Genomic DNA, 23,791 nt, shown 5'->3' with positions numbered 1-23,791 from the left:
TTGGCTTCTATATTTAGTTCAGTATCCAATCACTGTAGAATTGAATACTTAGCCATCTATAAAATTGATATATCTAGCTTGATCTACATCATTGAATAATTGAGGTGTGAAGCCTTTAACTACATCCCTTCCAATCCCTATGCAATTGAAATTTTATTTAAAATGGCTAGCATCCATGAAAAATATTCACGATAGACAATGCCTGGTTTCAATTACCTATAACACATTAAATTTGCCAATAATTAGCAAACAGTGAATTGAACAGCATCTTTTAGGACAGTGTTTAGTATGGTATCAGAAAGCACAAGCTCAATCAAGGGCCAAGCCATAAAAAGATAATCAGAATTTATCTTTAGAAACGGAAATTCAGACTGCCAAATGAAAAACCATAACTAGTTAGTTGGAGTGAAAAAGAAAAATAATATTAATTAAATTTAGTAGAATAAAGATACTTCACATGGTACTCTTCAACCCAAAACATTCTACCCGAGAAAAAGCATTGGGCGATTTCCAGAGAACTTCAAAAGCTGCTATAGATTAGTTGTAGAACTTCCAAAACAATCGGAAAGAGTAGTCAATTAAAACCATTTTTCTATATTTTGAGAGGTTCTTAGTGATATAATGAGTATTGATGAAAAAGATGAAGGAAACATGGATACATGGAGCTAACAGTCCAAAAAGAAGAGCACATCATGTAAGAAACATCATTAAAGGCTGGCTAAAGATCAAGGAAAGAAAATAGATTGCAGAATACTGTCATAAAACAAAATCAAACATCTGTCCCTGGTTGCCGTTGTTTTCTGCGCTGATGAACATCCCAGTTGTAAACTCGAGCAATGGTTACCTAAGCATAAATCAGTAGCATGAATTCACCACACAATTAGTACGAGTTCCAGGAAAGGGCAGTTACAACATAAGGTATAAGACACCTGTAAGTCAGCAAAGATTGAAAATTAATAGAGTACAGGAATATTACATCAAAACATTAATACCTGTGTTATTGTCACCTGATCCCGTAAGAACTGCAAATCTTCCACAATGGCTCCCAAACTAGAATTAGCATTCTCCAGGTTCTTTTTCAGAAGATCAATAGCCTGCATACCAAATCATACCGTTTAAAGCATTGTTCAAGAGAACTTAAAAAAAATCTTCAAAGAGAAACAATTATCTACCTCATCGAAGGGGTACTCTAGCATAACATTTGCACCCAGCCACAGACATACCGAGTTAGTTGCCTCAATACGAGCCTGAGTGTATATACCTTCTGCAAGTTCAAAATCCACTGTGGTTGCCTGTAGTTAAATTTTGGAACTCAAATGAGAGAAGGATCCAAAATGTCAATTCATGAAGATTTCTGATGGTTTTGATTTACTTCAAAATTAAATCAGGACCAAAAGCTTAAAAATAACCAATTTGTCAAACAATTTCATACATGATTATATTTGCAGGATAAGCAGATGTTTCAACCAGATTGATGTAGGTCAACAGAAGAAACACAGGTAGCAACTTCTTGTCCAATTACATAGCCCAACTGGTGGATGATCTTAACATTCAGAACTCTAACTTACATTTCTAGTATTGATATTGAGAAAATACGTTATAGATTAAGGCAGCACCAGACTAATGTATTTTGGTATATATAATAAAGATGATCAGGATCACTGTCCATAGATATGTTGTTTTCAATATTTTGCTCTCAAATCAAAATACGTGTACACTGTACCCTGGGATAGTGCACACATTCAGAGAGGTATACGCTTCTTGGAGACAGATATGTAGAATATGTCATGATCACTGTATATAGATATGCTGCATTTGATATTTTGCTTGGTAAGCAGGATATGTATACCCTGGAATAGTGCATACAGTTGAAGAGGTGTACACTTCTTGGAGATAGAGAGGTGTAGATTACGTCTCCTTGCTACAGGAGATGATTCTATTGGGCACAGGACACATGCTCTGACATGTAACTTCAAGTGATTAAGGGTTAAAATCCCTCATTCCATACCTTTGCTCAATCATTCAAACAGAGAAATTTGCAGGACATTTGGACAGAATATAAAATATGTCAGATGAATCTTGAAGAAAAAGGTGACCAAGATTTTAAGAAAAAAACACATAGATCTAATTCACAATAGGTATTTAATATTTATAATCTTTCCATTTATTTTAATTCAATTTTTTTTTAAATTTGCATATACATATGTCAGGAAGCATCGAACTAAAAGGCACCAACATTTCCAGTTTAATCACACTTCTACCATTCCAAACAAAAGAAACTCAAATTATATGACCTAATGCCTAGAGGTCCCGTAGATAAATTTTGGGAGAGATTCTGATAAACAAATAGACCTCCTTTCAAAAGTTCATAAAGAGATAGGAGATAATTTGTAAACTACAGATGCCTGTAGAAATAGTGTCCAGACGAACAAGGTCGTCCAAAAAAGGATTTGAATCATCTATGTGATAATATTGTAATTTGTAATTCAGTATAAAGTGTAATTGATTTGCATAAGTTAGGCATGTTAATAGAAAATACAAGTAGATGATAATAAATATATTATATATGCTTTGAAATAATGGATACCCCTGCCAATAGGTTGGGTTGCTTTTCAGAAGCATTATTGATAAACAATTCTTCAACAAACAATCTAACCAAAGGCCAACAAAACTTGTCAACCATAAAACATATAAGAATTTCAGAAACGCATGATGCTTGAGATTGTAGTTCAGCTAGCATTGATCAGATTTACAAAATACAAATTGCAAATATTTGAAACAAACCAATTAACATAACTAGTTTGCGCCACACAGCTTAAATGGTGATGAGAAGATCCACATAGACCAATGACAATCCACAACTAGAGAGCAACCAATGAATTTTTTCATTAACACCCTATCTATATAGATTCATTATCAACCATTCAAATGCCAACTCACTCTTTCCACACTCTCTTCCTCAGAAAATATGATAATATTTATTCTTATCACAACTGGAAATCCCTTCAATCATTTGACTGCAGTCTTTACATATTTAAAAATTGGTCTCAGCAACAAACCATGTGGAAAATGTGCCTGTTAGGGAAGAGGAGCCAATAGTTGAACGTGAAATGGTAATTGATTGAATGGATTAGAGAGGAACGGAAGACTCCTTAAATAAACAATTACAAATGATGTTTCTAAATCAGAAATGATCTTCAACAAAACCAATAATAGAGAGTTACTGAACTAACTATATTACATAAATGACAATTATAATCAATATTACTTTAATACCCTCCCTTAATGGTCATTCTACTAAATACACCAAGTTACCCCCTAAATATTACAAACTAGTCCGAGCTCAAAGACTTGGTTAGAACGTCTGCAATCTGATCCTCCATTAGAACATACTGCAACATCACAGATCCATCTTCAACACACTGTCGAATGAAGTGACAATGAAACCCTACATGCTTTGTTCACTCGTGAAAGACTGGATTCTTGGTAAGCTTTAGCACCTCTTCGTTGTCACAGAACAAGGGTGAAGGCCCTGCTTGAGACATTTGCATTTCAAAATGCATCCTACAAAGCCAAACTGCCTCACATGCTGTTTTAACAATTCCCCGATACTCTACTTCTATCAAGATAAAGAGCTACTGCCTGCTACTTTTTACTGGTCCATGTGACTGCACTCGTGCCAAGATTGAAGACATACCCAAAAGTAGATAATTTGTCATCAACAAGAACGTACCCAATCTGAATCTGTAAAACCAATCGGTCAAGGATCTTTGCTTCTATTGTATAAAATGTCAAAGTCAAGTGTCCCTTTCACATATCTTAGTAACACACTTTGCTGCAACCCAATACTCTACTTTAGGGGCAGTCATGAAACGAGATATGTAGCTCACAACATAACTTAGATCAGGTTTGGTGGCTCTAAGATATATGAGGCTGCCAACTAGTTGCCTAAATGCTGATTCATTCACCACTAGTGAGTCTAAATTGGCTGATAGTTTCAGTCCTTTCTCCATAGGTGTAGATGAGACTTTATAGTCTTGCATTTCAAACTTGTCCAACAAACTTCTAGCATACTTCAACTGAGAGATGAAAGTACTGTTACCTGTCTTCCAAACCTCTACACTAAGGTAATAATATAGAAGGCCCTAATTAGTCATATCAAATGTCTGACACAATTTTAGTTTGTCTGCTCAAGCAAATGTGCTCTAGTACCAGTAATGATGATATCATCCACATAGATGACAAGAAGAATGATATCGCTACCAGTGCTTTAGACATATAAGTTGGGATCTTAAGGACTATTCTCAAATCCCTATGCAACCAAATACTTGTCAGTCTTGATGTACCAGACCCTAGGGGCTTGCTTTGGGCCATTAGGAGCCTTCACCAGTTTGCATACCTAGTGCTCTTTACTTGCAACCTTAAAACCTTGAGCCTGCATCATGTAGACCTCTTCCTCCAAATCACCATTGAGGAAGGCACTCTTCACATCCATTTGATAGGCTTTCCAACCATACTGTGTTGCAATAGCAAGAACTAGTCAGATGGTGCGCATCTTTGTTGTAGGAGCAAAGGTCTCCTCATAGTCTATGCCTTCTCTCTACGAGAACCCTTTAGCCACCAACTGAGCTTTATATTTATCAAGAGTTCCATTAGCTTTGTATATCACTTTGTAGACCCATTTGGGGCCAATGGGTTTCTTCCCTGGTGGAAGATCTGACAGAACCCGTGTCGTTCTTCAAAAGACTATGATGCTTAGCTTCTATCGCCTTTTCCCATTCAGGTTTACCTTTCGCCTCTGAATAATCCTGGGCCTCATAAACACTCTAAATGTTGGCCATAAGAGCAAAATTGGCATTACTCTACTCACTCTTGCCTCTAGATGATCTACCCTCAACAAGCTCATCATCCCAAACATCACCAATAAGCTTTTCCCGCCACTTAGGCCGAAGAGTAGAAGCATCTTCTTCCAAATCAGGACGATCATCATGACTTGGGCTTCCTGTAATGAAATCATCTGGATGTTGATTTAGGTTGTCTTGAGGGAAATCTGTTGGAATAGGATCGTTCCTAGGAGATTCCACAAGTTCAGAATCATTAGATTCCCTCCCTTCAGGTGGAGCTAATGGAAGTCTAACACCCAAGTCTTTAGCCTACAAAGGTTGATTTTTAGGATGTTGGATGGGAGAAGAGAGTTGAAAGGCCCCATCTTCTTCATCAAAGGCAACATCTCTATGAAAGTGAGACGATTACTGTCCACATCAATCAGCTAATAGGCTTTATGATTGTCATCGTAGCCTATAAGCATCAACTTTTGACATTTGGAATCCAGTTTTGGTCCTTTTTGCACCTGGAATTCAAACATATGTTGTCGAACAAAAAACCTTGAGGTGGCTGATTTTTGGTTTCCTTCCAAACCATGCTTCCTTTGGGGTCATCTACTTGACAACTTGTGTGAGAGACTGGTTAAGGTAAATTGCTGTATACACTACCTCAGCCCAAAACTTTTTAGGAAAGTTTCTCTTCTCTAGCATACAATAGGCCATTTTCATAATAGTATGGTTCCTCCACTTAACAACACCATTTTTCTGTGGGGTATAGGGTGTCCCAGTGTGATAAGATGACACTTAATACCGTGTTTAGCACAAATGTTAATGAATTCTTTGGAACTAAATTCTCCCCCATTATTGGACCTAAGAGTTATGATCTAACATCCTGACTATTTTTCAACTAATAGTTTAAACTTTTGAAATTCATTAAACACATCTGATTTTGCCTTTAAGAAAAACACCCACATTTTCCTATTGAAATCATCAACAAACAAGAGAAAATACCTAGCACCAATGATTGATGCAGTATTCATTGGTCCACAAAATTTTGCATGAACTAGTTGTGGGACATTGGATGTTCTCCAAGATTGTCATCTAAGAATGGAGTTCAATGTCGCTTCCCTACTTGACAAGCTCCACACACCATGTGTCTGTTGTTGAATTTCAAGTAAGCCTTCTACCAAATTCTCTCGAGCCAACTAAGAGAGGTATGATAGGTTGAGATGCCCATACTACTAATGCCAAAGAGTATTGATGGATGAACTCTTCGCAGAAATTGCATGCTCTTGAGACTCTAGTATTAACCAGCCTATACAATCCATGATCTTCGAGCCCAACTGCAATTGTCTTCTTGGACTCTTTATCAACAATGTGGCACTTATGTGCACTAAATATGGCGTCCAACTTCAGAAAATGTTGCACAATCCAACTCAAAGAGTAGATTAAGCTCCATGCTTGGAACATAGTATACATTGACAAATATGAGATTTCTCCCACCAGATGTAATTTGAACGTTGTCCTTGCCGACAACTGTATACTCTTCACCACCGCTGAAGATCATTGAATCAGAGCAAGCCTTGTACTTCGTGAACCAATCTCTCACATGTGAAATGGCAAGAAGCTTCAAAATCAATGTACCATGCAGAAGATTCGACGTGATTGGCTAGTCTTTTGGCCATAAATGCATAAAAGGCAAACTTCCTCTATTCAATATGCTCCACGACATGGGCCTTTTGCTGAGACCATCCTTGGTTGGAATTCTGATCAGCCAACTGCTTCTTGCAGTGTTTTTTCATATGACAAATCTTACCACAATAATGACATGTGATAGCCTTCTTGGAACTCTCCTCAGACTTGCCTTATCCTTTTTGCTAATAGGACTTGCCTTTGCCTTTGTCTTTGGCAGTAAAGCCTTGTTCCACACTGGTTGTCTAGCTGCTACTTCCAAATTGCTTCTTCCACCTGTTGGCAAATGCACACTCCAATGAGATATTGTAGGTGATTGAAGGTATTGTCATTGATGACAACCCTACAATCATGTGATACCGACAGGCAGACACCGGCACCGGCACCAACAGATTCTACACCAGCATATAGAACACTGGAACCGAAAAGAACACCGGCACCGAAAAGAACACCGGCACCCTAGCCGACAACAATTTTGTGTTAATGTATTTTGTAATTTATTGTAAAATCTTTTGTAAGCCGACATGGCGGATTGTAATATGACTCATATATGTATGAGATCATTGTAGATCATTTTATAAGAGGTAGGATACGAAATATGAATAGAAGGTAGCAGACCTATTATGCGAATTATTGGATAAGGGTTTATGTATGTAGCAGAGCTTAAACCGGTACTGAATCTGGCATAGCAGATGCTAATCTGAAGCAGTACGAGACATTGGATTAGTATAATCCATTTTTGTAAGTCAGTGTGACTTCCTTTGTAATTGAGCAATGAGCTCTAGGCACTTGGCCTTCCTGCATATGCAGGCCCCTATTGTAGCAATAATATTCTCTTATTGGCCAGTAAGTGAATATTGTGGGTCACAAATCCCACCGAGGTTTTTCCCACACTGGGTTTCCTCATTAAAACATTGTGTTATGGTGTGTTTTTCATGTTGTGGTTGTTATTCTTATTTGCTGCATTATTTCTGGTCAACATCTTTGGGAATCCTAACACCACCTATTCTGCTGCAAGAGTTTGTTGCACAATTCATCAAAATTCAGGTCAACATAGGTGGATGTAATATTGAGAGTTTGGATGAAGTGCTCATAGGATCGTGGTAAACTTATCAACATGATAACCACCATATCCTCTTCTTCCATCTTGCAACCAATGCCCTCTAGTTGATCACGAATGTCTTTGATCTTCATGAGATGATCCTGCAAAGACATTTTGTCGTCCATCATAATCGAAAACATTTCTTCAGTAAGAATGCCCTACCCTTGTCTAACGTCTCTTCAAATGAGTCCAGATTAGTGCAAATGTCTTGCTAGAAGATATCTCTAGAAGCATCTCATCGATGGTCAATAATTTTAGCAACATAACCTCTTCACAATTACACTAATCAAACTTATCCTGGTCCTTGACTGCAATAGTGGGACGCATGTATGTACCAAGGGCAACTTGATCAAGGCATCGACACTCAAAAATTGTCAGCATGCATTGTTTCCAACTTTCCAGTATTGTAATTCTTGCCATTGAAGTGCTAATTGCCTTTCAACATGATGTTGGTCAATGACGCTATCCCTCCCATTTTCCAATGCACGAAAAATGAGGTAAAAAAAACAGCAGCAGCAACGAACTTTGATTTTTGAAAAAGTGATTTTTCTAGTCAAAATCAGTCAAACCCTTTAGTGAGAAGCTAGCACAAATCCCTAAGCAATCAGCACAGAAAACAAAAGACCCCCAATTTTATTGCAAAAATCAATGAAAAAAAGAAAATCTGAACCCTAGCTTGACAAGTAAAAATTTCTACAAAAAAAAAGGTTAGATCTAAAAACCTAGCTGAACTTTGCATAAAAACTCAAGCTGGGAGCATAAAAAACCTAGGTCGTGTGCAGGAAGACCCACGATTAGGAAGGAAAATCTTCAACAACTTAGCAAACAACTTGATCATGACAGAAAACCTTTTGCAGAGGCAACACGACCCATGAGAGATGTATGTAAACCCGTCTCCACTCTACTTGCGCAGCATAATAATGGCAGACATTGCACACAGAAAAGTCCAGGAAACAGACAATTTCTTTAGATCAAGGCTCTCAGGCATGCAATAAAAAAAACAATCCACTGCTATTTGCCAATGTGCGACCTGCATTTTTCACCTAAAAAATGTGAGCATAGAGAACCCAACACAATGAAGAAATACACCCGTGCGATGACACCAAGAAGTACACAAGTACAGGCCACGATTTTTTTAAAATTGTTCAGAAAAGCATTGAAATCCATCGCAATTCTAAGAAAAAAAGTCCCATCGTAGGAAGAGATTGCACAACTCCAGGTGCTGGTCAAGTCACAAACCCGCAATTCTAAGGTAAAACATACTACGAATTTCAAAGACCCTTTCTTCGATTCTCAAGACCCTTCAAACAGGTCCACAATTTTCACTTGAAAACATGACCACAATTTTATTTTAAAAAATTGAAAAAAAACTCCTAAAAGAATTTTCAAAAACTTCTTTTATAGGAAAAACCACAATTTTATTTTTTTTAAATTGCCAAAAATTTAACTAGGCTCTGGTACCATGAAATGGTAATTGATTAAATGAATTAGAGAGGAGCGGGAGACTCCTTAAATAAACAATTACAAACGATGTTTCTAAATCAGAAATGATCATGAATGTAACTGTCGTCATTTAATGACACCCTTGGTCCATCAGCGAGAACCAATCAAAGATATGTTCCATGGACCAGCGCTGCCCCAATTGGATCAAAGAGAAAGCAATGGAATTATGAGGTGTGAAGTGTTGTTTTGCCGGAACTCCGGAACCCCGAGGTTCCGAAGTTCCTTCCTTAGCCTCTTCTTCTCTTCCTCAAAACTCCGGAACCCCAAGGTTCCGAAGTTCTTTCCTTAGTCTACTCTTCTCTTCCCCGTACCTTTCCTTAGTCTCCCTCTTCTCTTCCCCGGAACTCCAAAATCCCCCGAAGTTCTAAAATCCCAAGCCTAAGTCTTCCCAACTTCGGTAACCTGTGTTTTTGAAGTCTTCCCAACTTCTTCCGGCTTGTAACGCTTCCAGATGGCGTGATCAACATGTTGGTTGACAATTTTGTACACTTGCGGAAATATACAAAATTGTGGTTTCAACCACAGCGTGTGAGTAAAACTCTCCTAATTAAGGGAAGGCTCCCCCTATCTAACTACAACTTTGAAAATAAAATAGGATGGGACAGCAATCTTTCTTCTTCCTTCAAGAAAGACAATATCCTTTTCTCATCACAGAAAAGGATAGCAATTTGATATAAACAGCAATAACCACTTTCAAAATGAAATGAGAGAAAGGAAATGAAGTTTCCTGAAAGTGCAAAGACTTCCGTCACTTCCTTTGGGACGGGACAGCAATATCAAGCTCAAAGACTTTATTATGTGAAGTCCTATCTACCCTTTTCTATACTAATGCTATAAAGAACAAATTATAACAGCTCAAAAACTAAAATATCTTATTCTTTTCTACTTAAAAAATTGGGAAGTAGTTTAAGCTCAAATACTTACAACTATTTCTCACAAAATCTACTCATAAATTTCCTAAGAACAAGTGAAAGCACAAAGACTTGCAGCTTTTCTCAACAAAATATTTGCTTTAATCTATATTAACCTCAACTACTTGCAGCACAAAGACTGCAAATGAGATGTGATTAAGCTCTTTAAGGAATACTTGCAAGAAAGATAATATAGAACACAAACTCAAGTATGTAGCACAAAGACTCCAAGCTTGAGCAATTTTCTTCTATTCCTTTCAATTCTTGAATTTACACATGAAAGCTCAAAGACTTCTTTGCTATAAATTTGGCAAAGTTTTTGCTTGCTTTCCAAAAGATAAAAATTACAATAGACCCCTCAAGTATTTATAGGAGAGGAGTCATGAGAAAAAGGTGGGAGGATCCCAACTAACTTGAGAAATTCTCTCAACCACCAAGACTTATTCAATAACTAACTAAGACTTATTCCAACTACAGTCCTAACTGAACACAACTTGTAGTTGCCTTACATGTAATTACAAAAGTGCAAGTAATGAGTTAACTCGCAATTACAAAGTTATTTTTTACATGTAACTTGTCAAAACAAAATTACAAATGCATAACTAAAACTATTCCATGTGTCTAAAGACACGACTCTAATTGCATCATCCTTTGTCTGTGATGATCTTCATGTCGCTTCAAGATGCTAGAAATTGAAGTATTCTGGATTGGTAAAGACATCTTGAACCGGAACGGGAACTTGCATCCTTGTCTTCTTGCTTGGGGCAGTACTATCTTTTTAGGAGGGAAAGGGTAGCCTTCCTCTTTTCATGTCATGACCATCTTTGTCTTGAAAGCATTCTATGCTCTCAACCATGAATTGTTGTTGTATCTCTTCTTTGTATCATCGTTCATTCTTGAAATCTTCTTGCAAAATAAGGCCCATGCCTTAATCCATTGATTTGGTAGATCGTGTGTGCAAACTGAACTGGCAAGGGAGGGATAAATTGATGCAAAAATGGGCTCACAAGTGAATTTCGGGTTTTGGAAGTTGCATTACATGTGTGGGAAAAACAAGAGCATTAACTTGCAATTGTGGAGAACAAACATGCAGCTTCATATGTGTAATGGGTAACTACAAGTTTACACTTGTAATTGGACCTTTAGAACTCATTTTCAAGTGTTTTTTGAGTGCATTTTGGACCAATTTCGGGTTTTGGATGGCTGACCGCAGGTAGACTTTAAATGGGGAAAATGAATGAAGGTGTGAAGTGAGTGGATGAAATGGTATGTGCGGATGATGGAAATGAATATGAGTGAAAATGAAAAAATTTTGCGAAGATCGTCTTCAAGAAAATGGAAAGAACTTTCAACTTGTAATCCGGTTCTAAAAACCTGATTTTGAAAGAATGGATATTTTTCATCTTTGCAACTTGGAATTTCAACCAAAGATGGTTAAATTCTTTTAACCGTAAGGGAAGAACAATTATTTTCATCCAACTTGCAATCGGGATTTTAAATCCCGAATACAAGTAAAGAGGGAAAATGGGGAAGAACAATGCAATCCACAAATTGCCTTGCAAGGGGAAAATCTCTCTCACAAAACCGATTTTTGGGGCAAAATAATCATATACAAATTTACAACTAGAAAGGAAAAACAAAAAAACAAGAAAACAAGAAAATGAAACAAAGAAAGAAAAGAAATCAAACCTTGCTTCAAACTGAAAATGCCTCTTCAAAAAGACGATCAATCTTTGAAAGAAGGAAGAAGAACTCTTAAAAAGAAATTAACCACATTCCAAAACCCTAGCCACGTTTTTTAAAAACGCCATATGTATCAAAATGCCCATTAAAAGCATGAAGAATCGGTCAAGTAAAGCACCCAACCTCCACGCCTAGGCAAGACAAGCCAAAACGATTTAGGAAAGACAAGATTCGTGGCATTTGAATGACGCAAATCGTGACATTTTTCAAAAACGTTTTTGCTGTTAAAACCCCATGAAACCAGCGATAATGTCTTCCAAATGGCATGAAGAGAGTTGGAAAATGCATGAAAATAGCAAGGAATCCAAAACGCCTTCCTCCTCCTAAGATTTCTCCACAAAAATCAGTGGAAATTGTCAACAAAATCCACCAATATTGCTAGTCGGATTTTTGAGAAAGAACAAGAAGTTTAAAATTGCATGCAATAAGGAAAATCGGGTTTTTTAGAGCAAACAACAAGTTTAAAATGTTACTTTTCTCTCAACAAGGCAAAATCGGGTTTTAGAAATCCAATTGCAAGTTTAAAATGTCACTTTTTCCATCAACAAGGCAAAATCGGGTTTTAAAAATGCAATTACAAGTTTAAAATTCCCCAATTTGCACTTTATGGAGAAAATCGGGTTTTTTGAGCAAAATAGCGAGTTTAAAATGTCACTTTATTTCATTTCTAGGCAAAATCAGGTTTTGGAGAGAGATGTGCAAGTTACAAATTACTTGTAAAGGGAAAATAAAATCCCTACAACAAGTTTTAATAACTTGCACATATGTAATAGAGGTTTAAAATCCCTATCACAAGCAAAAGACATTAAAGTAGGGGTTTTAGAAAAGAATTACAAGTTTACTTGTAACTTATCCAAAAAATCCCTATTTTAACTTAAAAAGCCAAAAAACATCAAGGGGGAAATAAAAAGCAAATTACAAGTTCTTATTTTTCAATAAAGTGCACTTGTAATTAGCCAAAAATTTCCCTACAAAGACCAAAACAATGGAAATCATTAAAACTTGCAGTTCAAGGAAAATTCTCCACTTGCAGTCAAGGAGAAAAAACCCGAAATTGAAGGAAAGACATAGCAAACGAATCCAGAATGCGACGAAATTCGAAACGTGGTCTGAGGATGGACTGAGGATTAAGCCAGTCCAAGGTTTAGTCGAAATTATGCCTCGAGAAGCGTGCCATAGAGTAAAATTTTCATTTTTTCACAAAAAATTTCATGTAATGGTCCTTCATTTTTGAAAACAAAAATGAGGACAACACAACACTCAAAGCTCTTAATGCTCCAACAAATCTTGCGAGCAGTTTTCTATATAAGGTTGTCATGCCTCATTGTAAAGGGTTCTCTCCTTGCTGGCTTGAGCTATTCTATGCTCTTTCACTTCTCTTGAAGACTTGTATATTTTTGCATTTCTGCAACTGTAAGTTTGGCCAGTGGCCTCTGAATGAATTGAAATTATCATTCTTGCCTTCCTTCAACTTATGCATGCTGTGTATGTTTCCTTACCTTCATCGTAGGTGTATGTTTTGTGATTCTTCTCTCATATATGTTGTGTTAATTTATTTTTGAGTGTTACTTGTGGGAAACCTTCTCCCCTTTGACATTTAGCAAATTCTAACCTGCATACATGCATTGGGGTCATTCATGCAACTGAAGTTTGTGCATCTCCTGGGTATTTCGGTTGATTCTTTGTGTCATCCCTGGGTGGGGAGAGAAACATCTCTTATCTTGGTGCATCACCTCCTTTCATTTTAAGCATTTATCTCCTCCCTTTTCCTCTACAAGTTGTTTAGGATAGGTTTAGAAGTAAGATTTGGAGTGTTGAGTTGGTTCAACACCTGCACTTAGATTGAGAAGGAAACCGGCCTTCTCCGGAGATTCAACCCCCTTGCGCAAGGTCCCACACTTTGAGGTTGTTTCCATGTTTCACAAGGTTGTTGAGTTGATAGCTCAGCAAGGGTTCAAGTTTTTCTGATAACAGTAACCAGTAACAGAAAGTTACTAAACCAGCTATATTACATAAATGACCATTATGATCAATAGTACTTTAAAAGAACGAAGCCTAGTTGTGATGACACTTGGAAACTGAAGGACCTTTTTTTGTTTGAATAAAATTTTATTAAATGTGGCTCAGTGTTTGATCATCCAAGACACATTAAAGAAACAGCAAATTAGGTGATTCAACATAGATGCAAAACAAAGGCATGACTTAAATGTACAAGATATGAATCAACCTTATTTCTTTTGTGTTTAAAACTTCCTCCAAGATATGACTTGGAAAACTGCCTTCCACATAATTTAAAAGCTTGAAATGATAATTTTAGCTTCAGTACCATAATGTTTTTGAGACAATTTTTCATAAGCCCTTTTCTTGAGAGAAGTTTTTTAGTAGGGTTGAATCTCATGGACAAATTGATCTCCCAGTTTAAATCCTCTCTCAAAGCAGTTTTGATCTGCTTGGAAATTCATCTCATCCTATTTTGTCTTCAATTTTTCCTTTGGTAGCTTGAAAATTTTGTAGGCTCGCCAGAATGACATCCCATATTGTTGATAACATGATTTCATGTAGATCCCAATTAATCAAATAGATGGAGCATAATTGTAGAGAGCCTTGAATGATTTCTGATCTTGAACTGGTAATGCTCTGCATAGTAGCATAACACTCAAAAATCTGCCAAGTAATCGCAACCCACCACAATGGCCATGTTGTTTCTCAAAGTTCTCAAAAAGGGGTTTTGCTATTTTTATGCATGCCTACCTTTTTTTGGATAATTTTTACTCTTGCTGCCAAAAAATGTGAAGCATAGGTAGACTAAACATTTTTATTTGGCATTAGGGTATTTTAAATTTTCATAAGTTTTATTTTTGAATAAATTCATTGTACAAGCTAAAAGCTACGTTGCCAAATTGGCCAATTTCCCTACCGATTCCAGGTATAAAATGTTCCAGAATCAAAATATCTCCTGAATTGTCTGAGAAGCATTATGAATACTGCATTTTTCCTGCTGAACTGATTCTGCCATACACCTCTCTTACCCACATGATTTCATCTATTTTGTAGCATTTCCAAAGTGACTCCATGCAAAGGCTGTTTCTTTTTGACTTTTTGAAAGCAAAACAAAACCCTAAAACGAAATGCAAACAGAGATGGACATGACTAGGGGTAGGTTTTGTTTAATATTATTTATTAAGACTCTCCAAAGGAAACATTGCCCATAGATATATAGGTGTTTCATGAGATATCATCTTGGACCCAAAACAAAGCTATCAATTCTAGTTATATATTATATTCATTCTTTTTGTATATATGTACCCATAACATACCCAGCTTCCCTCCCAAAATATGGCGCACCAGTGCATCGTACACATGTACACATACCCGATTCGGCAACTTAGGCTAAAAGTTAAACCATAATGAGGGTTTCTTCATTGTTCCACAAAATTTTGAGGAGATCTTTGTGTGTGTGTAGACTAAACATTTTTATTTAGCATTAGGGTATTTTATAATTTCATTAAATTCTATTTTGAATGGATTCATTGAACAAGCTAAAATTAAACCATAATAAGAGTTTTCTTCATTGTTCAACAAATATGTGTGTGTGTGTACACACCCACATGCATGCACACACATGCACACACGTGCACACACACGCACATTTATCAAACAGTGAAGAAAACTCTGTGTGTATACATACATGCGCACACACATGGATATGTATATGGACCCATTACAATTTGTCATTTTTACCTTTTGAAACCAGATTGGTGGTCAGGTGTTTAGGGACAGTACCCCAAATGCATTCCTTATTGCAATATAAGATATGTTTGAGAAGCGAAGCCCCTACCACTAAGGCCTTTGAGACCACATGGACCTTCATAGTGCATGTCATTTTTAATATTTTTATCATTAGATGTTGACTTTTCTTCAACCCCAAATCTTCATTCTTCAAAAAACTCACAATGAAGCTAGGGAACCTGACCATCTAAATGATGAGAAACGTGCAGTTGAAGACAAGAATATTGTCATTCTTGAATCTTTTTATTTATTTTCTTCTCTATTTTTAGAAATCCCTTGTACCAGTCAGCTGAAACTCAAACATTTTTGAATCCTTGATGATATCCACCACCCTCACCACCTCCTCCACTCTCTACTAAGCCCAAGGTGTAAGTGATATACAAATTAAGAAATATTTGATCGCCAACTTCCTAAAATCATGATAGTTGAGTAAACAAAAACAGTAACAGCTGTTTAAATGGTCTATTTTGCCTCAAATACTGTTTATATATTCCTTCTTTTGTCCAAGGTCAAACATGTGTACGCGCCATAACATTGTTTATCTGTTCAAAGCTTTGACACACCTCAAAATCAATACCATGAAATGCGGAAACTTTTTTTTTTTTGTTAAAAAACTTTATTCCTTCCCAGGCCACAAGCACTTCCTGGCATCCCCAAGATGGTTGAGGACTTCTAGAAGTCCCAAAGCTGTCCCAGGGATGTTGGGTGTCAAGAAAACATCTCCTCTTTGTTGGTGGTAGTGGGGGCACAGAAGGGGGATGTTTCGTGCCCATCCCTGCGTCCCCAAAACATACAGGTTTCTAAAACTCTGCATTTTAAGAGGCACGGGAGGAACACATCCCTATGGAACATTTGTTTTCTTTTAAATTATACCCTAACAGGGGTTTATGTAATAAACATAAGGCTGCCCCTAAAATGGTAGGTCATATTCCATGACAGGACACTACTATTTTGGGACCAGCCATTTATATTTATATAAACCCTCTTAGGTAAGTAAAATAGTATATCTAATCCTACATAATTTGTTATGATTAGCATTTTTATGACGTATTGTGTCTAATTTTATCTCTATACACTATATTTGACATGTAGTTTTTTTTGTATTTGTTACAACTGGAACTTCATTTTTCAGCTCCCGTGTTTTTGCCATATATTTCCCATATTAAACACGAGTATTCAAATTTCATTTATATTTGTGCCACACCATGTCAATATCATGTAAATGGAATGCTAGTATGATGCTCAGGGATCAAAAGCATTCAATTCTTTAACTTTAATTGAGTTTGAAGCTCAACTACCATGTAGGTTTTTTGAGCTGCCAGCGCCAATCATCACCCCCAATGCATGCTACCACAGCAACCACACCCAAAATGAATGGAATCCTGCCAATCCAAAGAATACTCCAACCATAGATGAGAGAAGAGAGGTCCACAACCAGATAAAACTTTCCACTTCTCTGAATTTGTTGCATTCCTAAATAAATCATTGGGAAGTAATGATAAAAATATTAAACAATGAACAAAGTATGCAAAAGATAGGAAGCACTTGCTCACCTAAGGCTAAAATGCATTGTACCTACAGATCCAACTGTAACACAAGCACAAACACAATCATGGCTCCTTGAATTGCATTAACAAAAATGGATCAATAAAAGAAGGGAGATATATCTTCTAGGGCTTTCCCTTTCACTATATACTAAATGGGAAAGTAAACCCTAACTAACAAATATCTAACTCATGACTTAACTCTTCATTTGTTCTTGGTAGACAAAATAGCCAAGTATGAAGCTTCAGTGCAAGGATTGGTGTTCGTGGAGAAAAGGGCATTAAGATGCCACAAACCCATGGTGACTTAAAGCCTGTAATCAAACAAGATCACAATGCATGGCAAAGTACTCTCCCATGTAGGCATACAGTCACCACTTGTATCTGCTGGACTCATTTGAAGCCATCAATCTAGGAGGCTATTCCCCAAAAGAGGAATATAATGGCACATAGCATGGCCCTGATTGGTTCATAGTTTGATCCAATAATGGAATTGCTGAGGAGCAAGGATGGTGTTAAATTGGTAATCAGACCCATCGTGCTCAGCAACAAGTCTCACTAGATGGTATTCCAGATGACAAGCAGATTGCTCATTTTCTTCTACAAGCTAATGAATTTGCCAAAAAATAGGCCTCTAAAATAGAAGAGGTTTATAGAGATCAAATACTTCAATTCAGAAGGAACAAACCACCAAGCGGTATGATAACTCTAGAGGGTATATTCAACCCAGATAATTCCTGCAAAGACAAAAGAAAGATAGCGATAAATAAAAAGGACTACAAAGATGTGGAGATCTGTCCAAGAAGAGTGGTTAAATTAGCCAAAGTTGGCACTAATGCAAAAAAGGAAAGCCTAATCGATCTCTACACCACATCCAACTAGATTATGTAGGATTGAAAAGCTATAATAAAGAGGTGATGCAAAACATGATTGAACTATGACCAGAAATCAAGCCTATAAGGCAAAAATAAAGGCCAATCAATCCAAAGATTAAACCAATCACAAAGAAAGAGCTTACCAAGATGATCAACTCAAAGATCGTCTATCCTATCAATCTAGAAGCTATTCCCCGAAAAAGGATTATAGAGGCAGATAGAATGGCCCCGATTGGTTCATAGTTTGATCCAATCATGGACTTACTGAGGAACAAGGATGGGATTAAATTGGTAATCAGACCCATCATACTAGACAACCAGTCCCACTAAATGTTATTCCAAAATGATGAGTAGATTGCTCATTTTCTCCACCAATTTGATGAATTCCCAAAAGAGTTGGCCTTTAAAATAGAAAAGATTTATAGAGATCAAATACTACAATTGTAAGGGAGCAAATTTAAATAGGTAATCTCAAAGGTACCAGTGCTAATCAATCCAAACTTCTCCAAGGACTTCATCTTGTATGTCAATGGAGGAGAAGCAAGTATTGTTGCAATGCTGACTCAAATAAATGAAGAAGATAGTACAGACAAGAATCTAATTACTTTTTTCTGCCAAAAATTGAAGGACATTGAAAAGAGTACAATTTTGTAGCCATTCAAGCATAAGGGAATACAAAAATCTAGGAGTATGACATTGGTGTTGAGCCAATGAAACTAGTCAGAAGATGTCCCGGGTTGTCTGACTGATGAAGAGCATTACCAAATTGGTTGGCTTGAAGAAAGGATCAAATACTTAGAAAAGAACACTACCCAAAGAACCTACACCCCACCAAGAGAAGAGCATATGGGTTGCAGGCCACACTCTAAGATTGATTGCAAGAGTCCTATTCCAATCGAAATCGACAGAATATTGTGAGGTGCATAGAAGGAAAAAGAGTTCCAACCATTCTACAAGAATTCCACCAATGTCTCTCAAGATGAAATTATTTTGCTCAGACAACAACAAAAAATATGTAAGATATTATTGGCCTCAAATGATTACAGATACACACAAATGGGTGAGAAATTGTCAAAACTACCAATTCTTTAAAAGCAAGAAGAGGAAAGCATCTCTTCCCCCAAAGCCCATCTCTACAAATAAATCATTTGCCCTCTAGGGATTGGATTTCATAGGAATGATCAACCCTCCGTCAATGTTGTTGGGTCCCAAAATCGTTGCTCACACTTCTAGAGAGATTAATCCACATCAAGGCCAAGGTTATGTCATTCCTGAAGATCAACATTCCAACTCATCAGCAAAAAGTGATGACAAACCAATTGCTGAGAGTGGATAATCTCTCCTTAACTTTGGGCTCAACAAAACCTAAGAGAGTGTTCCTAGAGGCAATTCTAACAAAACAAAACTGAAATAATTGCAATAGTATAAAATGTATGCTTGGTCTCAAAAGTCGTTACTAGACCAAGGCCTAACTTGTTGCATATAACCTCTATTAAGCTAATGAAAGCCTGCTGGAATTCTTTAAGATATAAAATTGCTAAGGCTTGCTTCAAATGTTTTCCCTAGGCATAATATTGAATGATGAAGCACATATAAACTGACTCCCTACTCCTAATCTACTAGTTAAAGATATTGTTTGTTTTAGGTGCATGAAGGGTCAAACACTTCCAAGACTGATGCCTTATATTGGGTTACAGTGTCACAATCAACCAAAAGACACAACTCATAGAAATAACATAAGAAATATGATATCAATAACTAAAAATGCTTAATAATCCCTACCCAAACTTTACAAATCCATATGCGATAAGGAAAAGACCATTACAAATAACATCTGTAATGCATTCAATCCTGCAACATATCAAATTCTTATTACATTGACACCACCAAATGTATCAATAGAAAACCCTAAGCTAAGACGAACCTATCACAAAGACATTCAAGGAGACATTTAGTTACAAACATCTATTACAAAGTAGGTACTCTTTGTGTTTTGCAAGATGAGTTGCTCTAATGGTGATTGGACATGCAAGATTTGGAACCTTGGAAGATGCTTGGCATTACAGTCACATGGAAATGATAAACAACCTACCATTTGAATGACCAAGGAACTGATATTTAAAACATTTTGTTTTGTTGTTGATTCCTTGCAAGAATTCGACAAAGAAGTAGACCTCATTAATGTTGTGCGTAAAACAAGTTGAAATATCGTGAAATTTACTGAAATGGCAGCTTATAGAGGTATGAAGATTAATTGCATCTGGATTTCCAGCCACCACATTCATTGTGGCATGGCATTGTTCATCATCCATTATTGATCTTAAGTTTGGATTCATGCACTTGGGATAACAATGAGTATTTAAGTAAGAAAGACCAATTTGGTAGTTGCAGGAATCAAATCAGGCATTAATGGCAGTCTGGGAAGGACAGGGGAGTGGCTAAAGTGAACAAGAAGAAATGCAAGGATTCGACATGGAACAAGATTAGGATAAGGGAGATGCAGGACTTCAAGTCAAGACTGGATGTTGGAAGAGGATGGATGACGGTAGTCCTGAAGTCTAAGTAAACTCCATAAAAGTGGTGAAAGGGATGGATAGAAGATATGGGGAAAAAAGAAAGAAAAGCATGTGAGACTAGACATGGGAACATCATGTTCAAGTGGAAGGAAAGAGATTTGGAAGTCAAGTTGAAGTCCACATAACAAGAAAAACCAAAGTGAATGGGCAACAAAGACCTTTACAAGAATCAGACGCAGAAGTGGATGCGGATACAAAATATGGGAGAGGAAGATTGAATGTCTAAAAGTGCTAGGGAAATCTATAAAGAATAATGCAAGGGAAGTTGGTGGAAGTGGAAATGGGATCGAGAGGATGGATGAACGTCTAGATCTAGATCCCCTCCAAAGAGGGAAAATAAAAGAAATGAAGGGAAGGGGCCCAAAAGAATTTGGAGACTACATATAGGAAAGGAGGCAAGGACCAAAGGTGAAAGAAATATCTAATCTAGATCAAAATACCATAAAATGGATGGAAATAAGGGAAATGAGATAAGCAGAGAAGGTGATGGACCCTATGAAATGTTAAGGTGAGACAAGACACTAGAAATATTTGGTAGTCCATTAAAAGTTTGCAAGATGTTAAAAAACTAGAAAATGTCCAATAACAACCCCATACTTAGGATTTCGTAAGGTGAGAATAGACACTAAAAATGTTTGGTAGTCCAATAAAAGTTTGCAAAATGTAAAAAAATTAGAAAATGTCCAATAACAACCCCATACTTAGGATTTCTTGGATTTTGACAACTTACAACAAATGATACGCATGTAGGGGACGAAAGAGAAAAACACTTATGAAACCTATACAAATATTTCTCATATCGATATATGTGATGGGCTAATTGAGGTCTAAATGCACAAGGGGCCTAAGCTCAAGAAAATTTTGGCAATGTCAGATTTTGTCCTAACAAATGCTATTCATGAGTTCATATTGGTAATCATTAATCACTTCATTAGAAGGATCAACGACATAGCATTAAAAAATGCAACAGAATTGTGATCATTAACTTCCTAAAAGGGATTATTTTGAGGTTTTGAGCACCCGAGACCATCATCATTTATAATAATAAAGCATTTTGGGGGCAAATATAACTCAATGTGCTTGTGATCATGGTATTTATTTGAAGACATCTTCAAACTACTACCCTTAGAAAATAGAGTAGCCAGATCCACCAACAAGAACTTGATTAGGATAATCAAGAGGTTTAGAGTAGAGTCCAAAAGATACCGGCAAGTTCACCTTAAGGAAGCCCCATCGGTAGATAGAATAATTTCCAAGCAGGCCATAAGAAACTCTCCCTACACTAGTTTATGGGGAAGAAGCAAGGTTGCCAAGCTTGGTCAAATTTTCAACACTAAAGACAATCCATCAACTAGACGTTGATAAATATGGTACAATGTCCAGCTGAATGGTTGAACTGCTGCAACTAGAAGAATATAGGGCTATTGTGTAGGACCAATTTCACAAGCATAAAGGTATAGTCAAACAATGGTTCAACAAGAGACTCGTAATGCAAAATTTCAAAGTGGGCGACCTTGCCTAGCTGACATGAGAGATTGGACTCGTTATTGAGCAATCCATACAACACTAAAAGATGCAAGAATGTTAATGCATTCAAGTTGTCAATGTTCAATGAAACCATATTGGCAATTTTGGTGAATGGAGTTCACCTCAAGCCTCATATGTATGTATTTCCCCCACCCCTAGTGCATAATTCCTTCTCCTACATGTTTGTCCATCTATATGATCCGTCTCCCCCTTGTAGATCCTCATTGTCTTTGTTCTATACATTGTTTTGTCCCTACATTAGTCTCCTTTTGATTGTCTTTCAAATTTTGATAGTAGTTCATGAAGATTGTCCTATGGCATTCTTCTCTTTGGCCTAATTTTCTTTAAAACACAAGTTGCACAAGCAAAATCTTGCATAAATCCTTCGTTTGGCAAGAAAATTAGCCTACTAGGAAGCTTTTTGCTGAACTACAATGCAAACCATCAATCTTGCCACATTGGCTTGATCTAGTGATTCTTTCTAGGAACAAAAGTCTAATTCAAAAGCAAAGCCAGAAGCCCAAGAAACCCTTGGATAGCCCAAGATGTTTTAATCTAGATTGTTAACCAAAAGGTGAGCCACTCATCCAAAAATGAAATCTAAAAAGCGACACAAGCTATTATTCTTGCCAAGATTGGATTGATCTAACAATTCCCACTAATTCTAGGCAAATCTTGTTGAAAGTCAATACTAGAACCCCACCAATTGTCTAATGGCTTAGATGTTATAATCTGAAATGTTAATCAAAAAGTAAACCATCCATCCCAAACAAAATCCTATGCTCAAACATGAACCATTTATCTTGCCACATTGGCTTGATTAGACGTCTCCAACTATTTCAAAAGATTCCAGAATCTTGTAAGAGCCAAAACTTCCAAGGATTGTTAGATGTAGCTACGTCATCCAACCTCTATCATTAATTCAACAAAGTGAATATTGTTCATTCAAAGAACAAGGGAACTAGCTTGTCACATCAAACAACCACATGTCAACTCTATGAAAGAATACGAAGAGTTACTAAGAACTAATGATGAATTTGATGGTATAAATTATTTTATTTGGAAATTGAGAGAATTGCATGAGAGCTATTGCAAACTTTCAAAGTGTAGAGTTATTTTGATCTTGTAAGTTCACTTATAACTAAGTACCCTATAGGAGAATCAAACTACTAAGAGAATTGAGCCTATCAAAGCAAAGCAAGATGAATAGGAATGAGAAGGGCAAGGGGCAAGACAAGTAGATACCCCCTATTTTGCCATTTGAAAAAGCAAAAAGTGGCTATTCTAGAGCTAGACTTGGTGTATGTCTCTTAAATTTGTAATGTCCCCTCTTCTCTAGTGCCATTCAGAGCTCAGATTCACCTGTCACCCATCTCCACAGGTGAAGTTGATGTTTGGAGATGAATTCGCTAGCCAAAGGGGACTTAGATTAGTCATTTCTTTTGACTTTGGTGGGTGCAATAAAGTAACTTTATGATATAAAAGTTACATAAGTCATTTTTCTTAAAATAGAAAATCTAATAAAGTAACTTGTAAGTTACTAATAAAACTTAATAAATGACTTTATTTTAAAAGTCCTTGCACACCTTCCTAGGCGAACTCCAGTAACTTAAAAGGAGGTTGTTTATTCATGTTGGAGAACCCCTCTCATGTGGGCGCCACTTTTTAGAGAATAAAAGATTCCAAAGAATCTTTCTTTGATGCCT

The 23,791-nt window shown here is 36.7% G+C and overlaps 1 protein-coding gene across 2 annotated transcripts in view; it reads right to left on the bottom strand.

Annotated features, from left to right (window-relative positions):
- Positions 1-400: 400 nt before the first annotated feature.
- LOC131071595 (prefoldin subunit 3) overlaps positions 401-23,791 on the bottom strand; it is a 71,581-nt gene continuing 48,190 nt past the window's right edge. Inside the window, exons 4-6 of one of the 2 annotated variants that reach the window (XM_058007501.2) lie at positions 1,224-1,292; positions 993-1,094; positions 401-844 (exon numbers count right to left, since the gene is read on the bottom strand). In XM_058007501.2, the coding sequence (XP_057863484.1) occupies positions 770-844; positions 993-1,094; positions 1,224-1,292 (246 nt within the window). In that variant the 3' untranslated portion in view covers positions 401-769. Of the gene's footprint in view, positions 845-992; positions 1,095-1,172; positions 1,293-23,791 lie in introns of both variants that reach the window. The other variant, XM_058007499.2, reaches the window with a different exon arrangement.

The sequence above is a fragment of the Cryptomeria japonica genome, chromosome 11 (assembly GCF_030272615.1).
Source record: "Cryptomeria japonica chromosome 11, Sugi_1.0, whole genome shotgun sequence".
In the NCBI taxonomy this organism is placed as follows: domain Eukaryota; kingdom Viridiplantae; phylum Streptophyta; class Pinopsida; order Cupressales; family Cupressaceae; genus Cryptomeria; species Cryptomeria japonica.
Note: the sequence above shows the minus strand (reverse complement) of the source record. Positions and strands in the feature narration are given on the sequence as shown.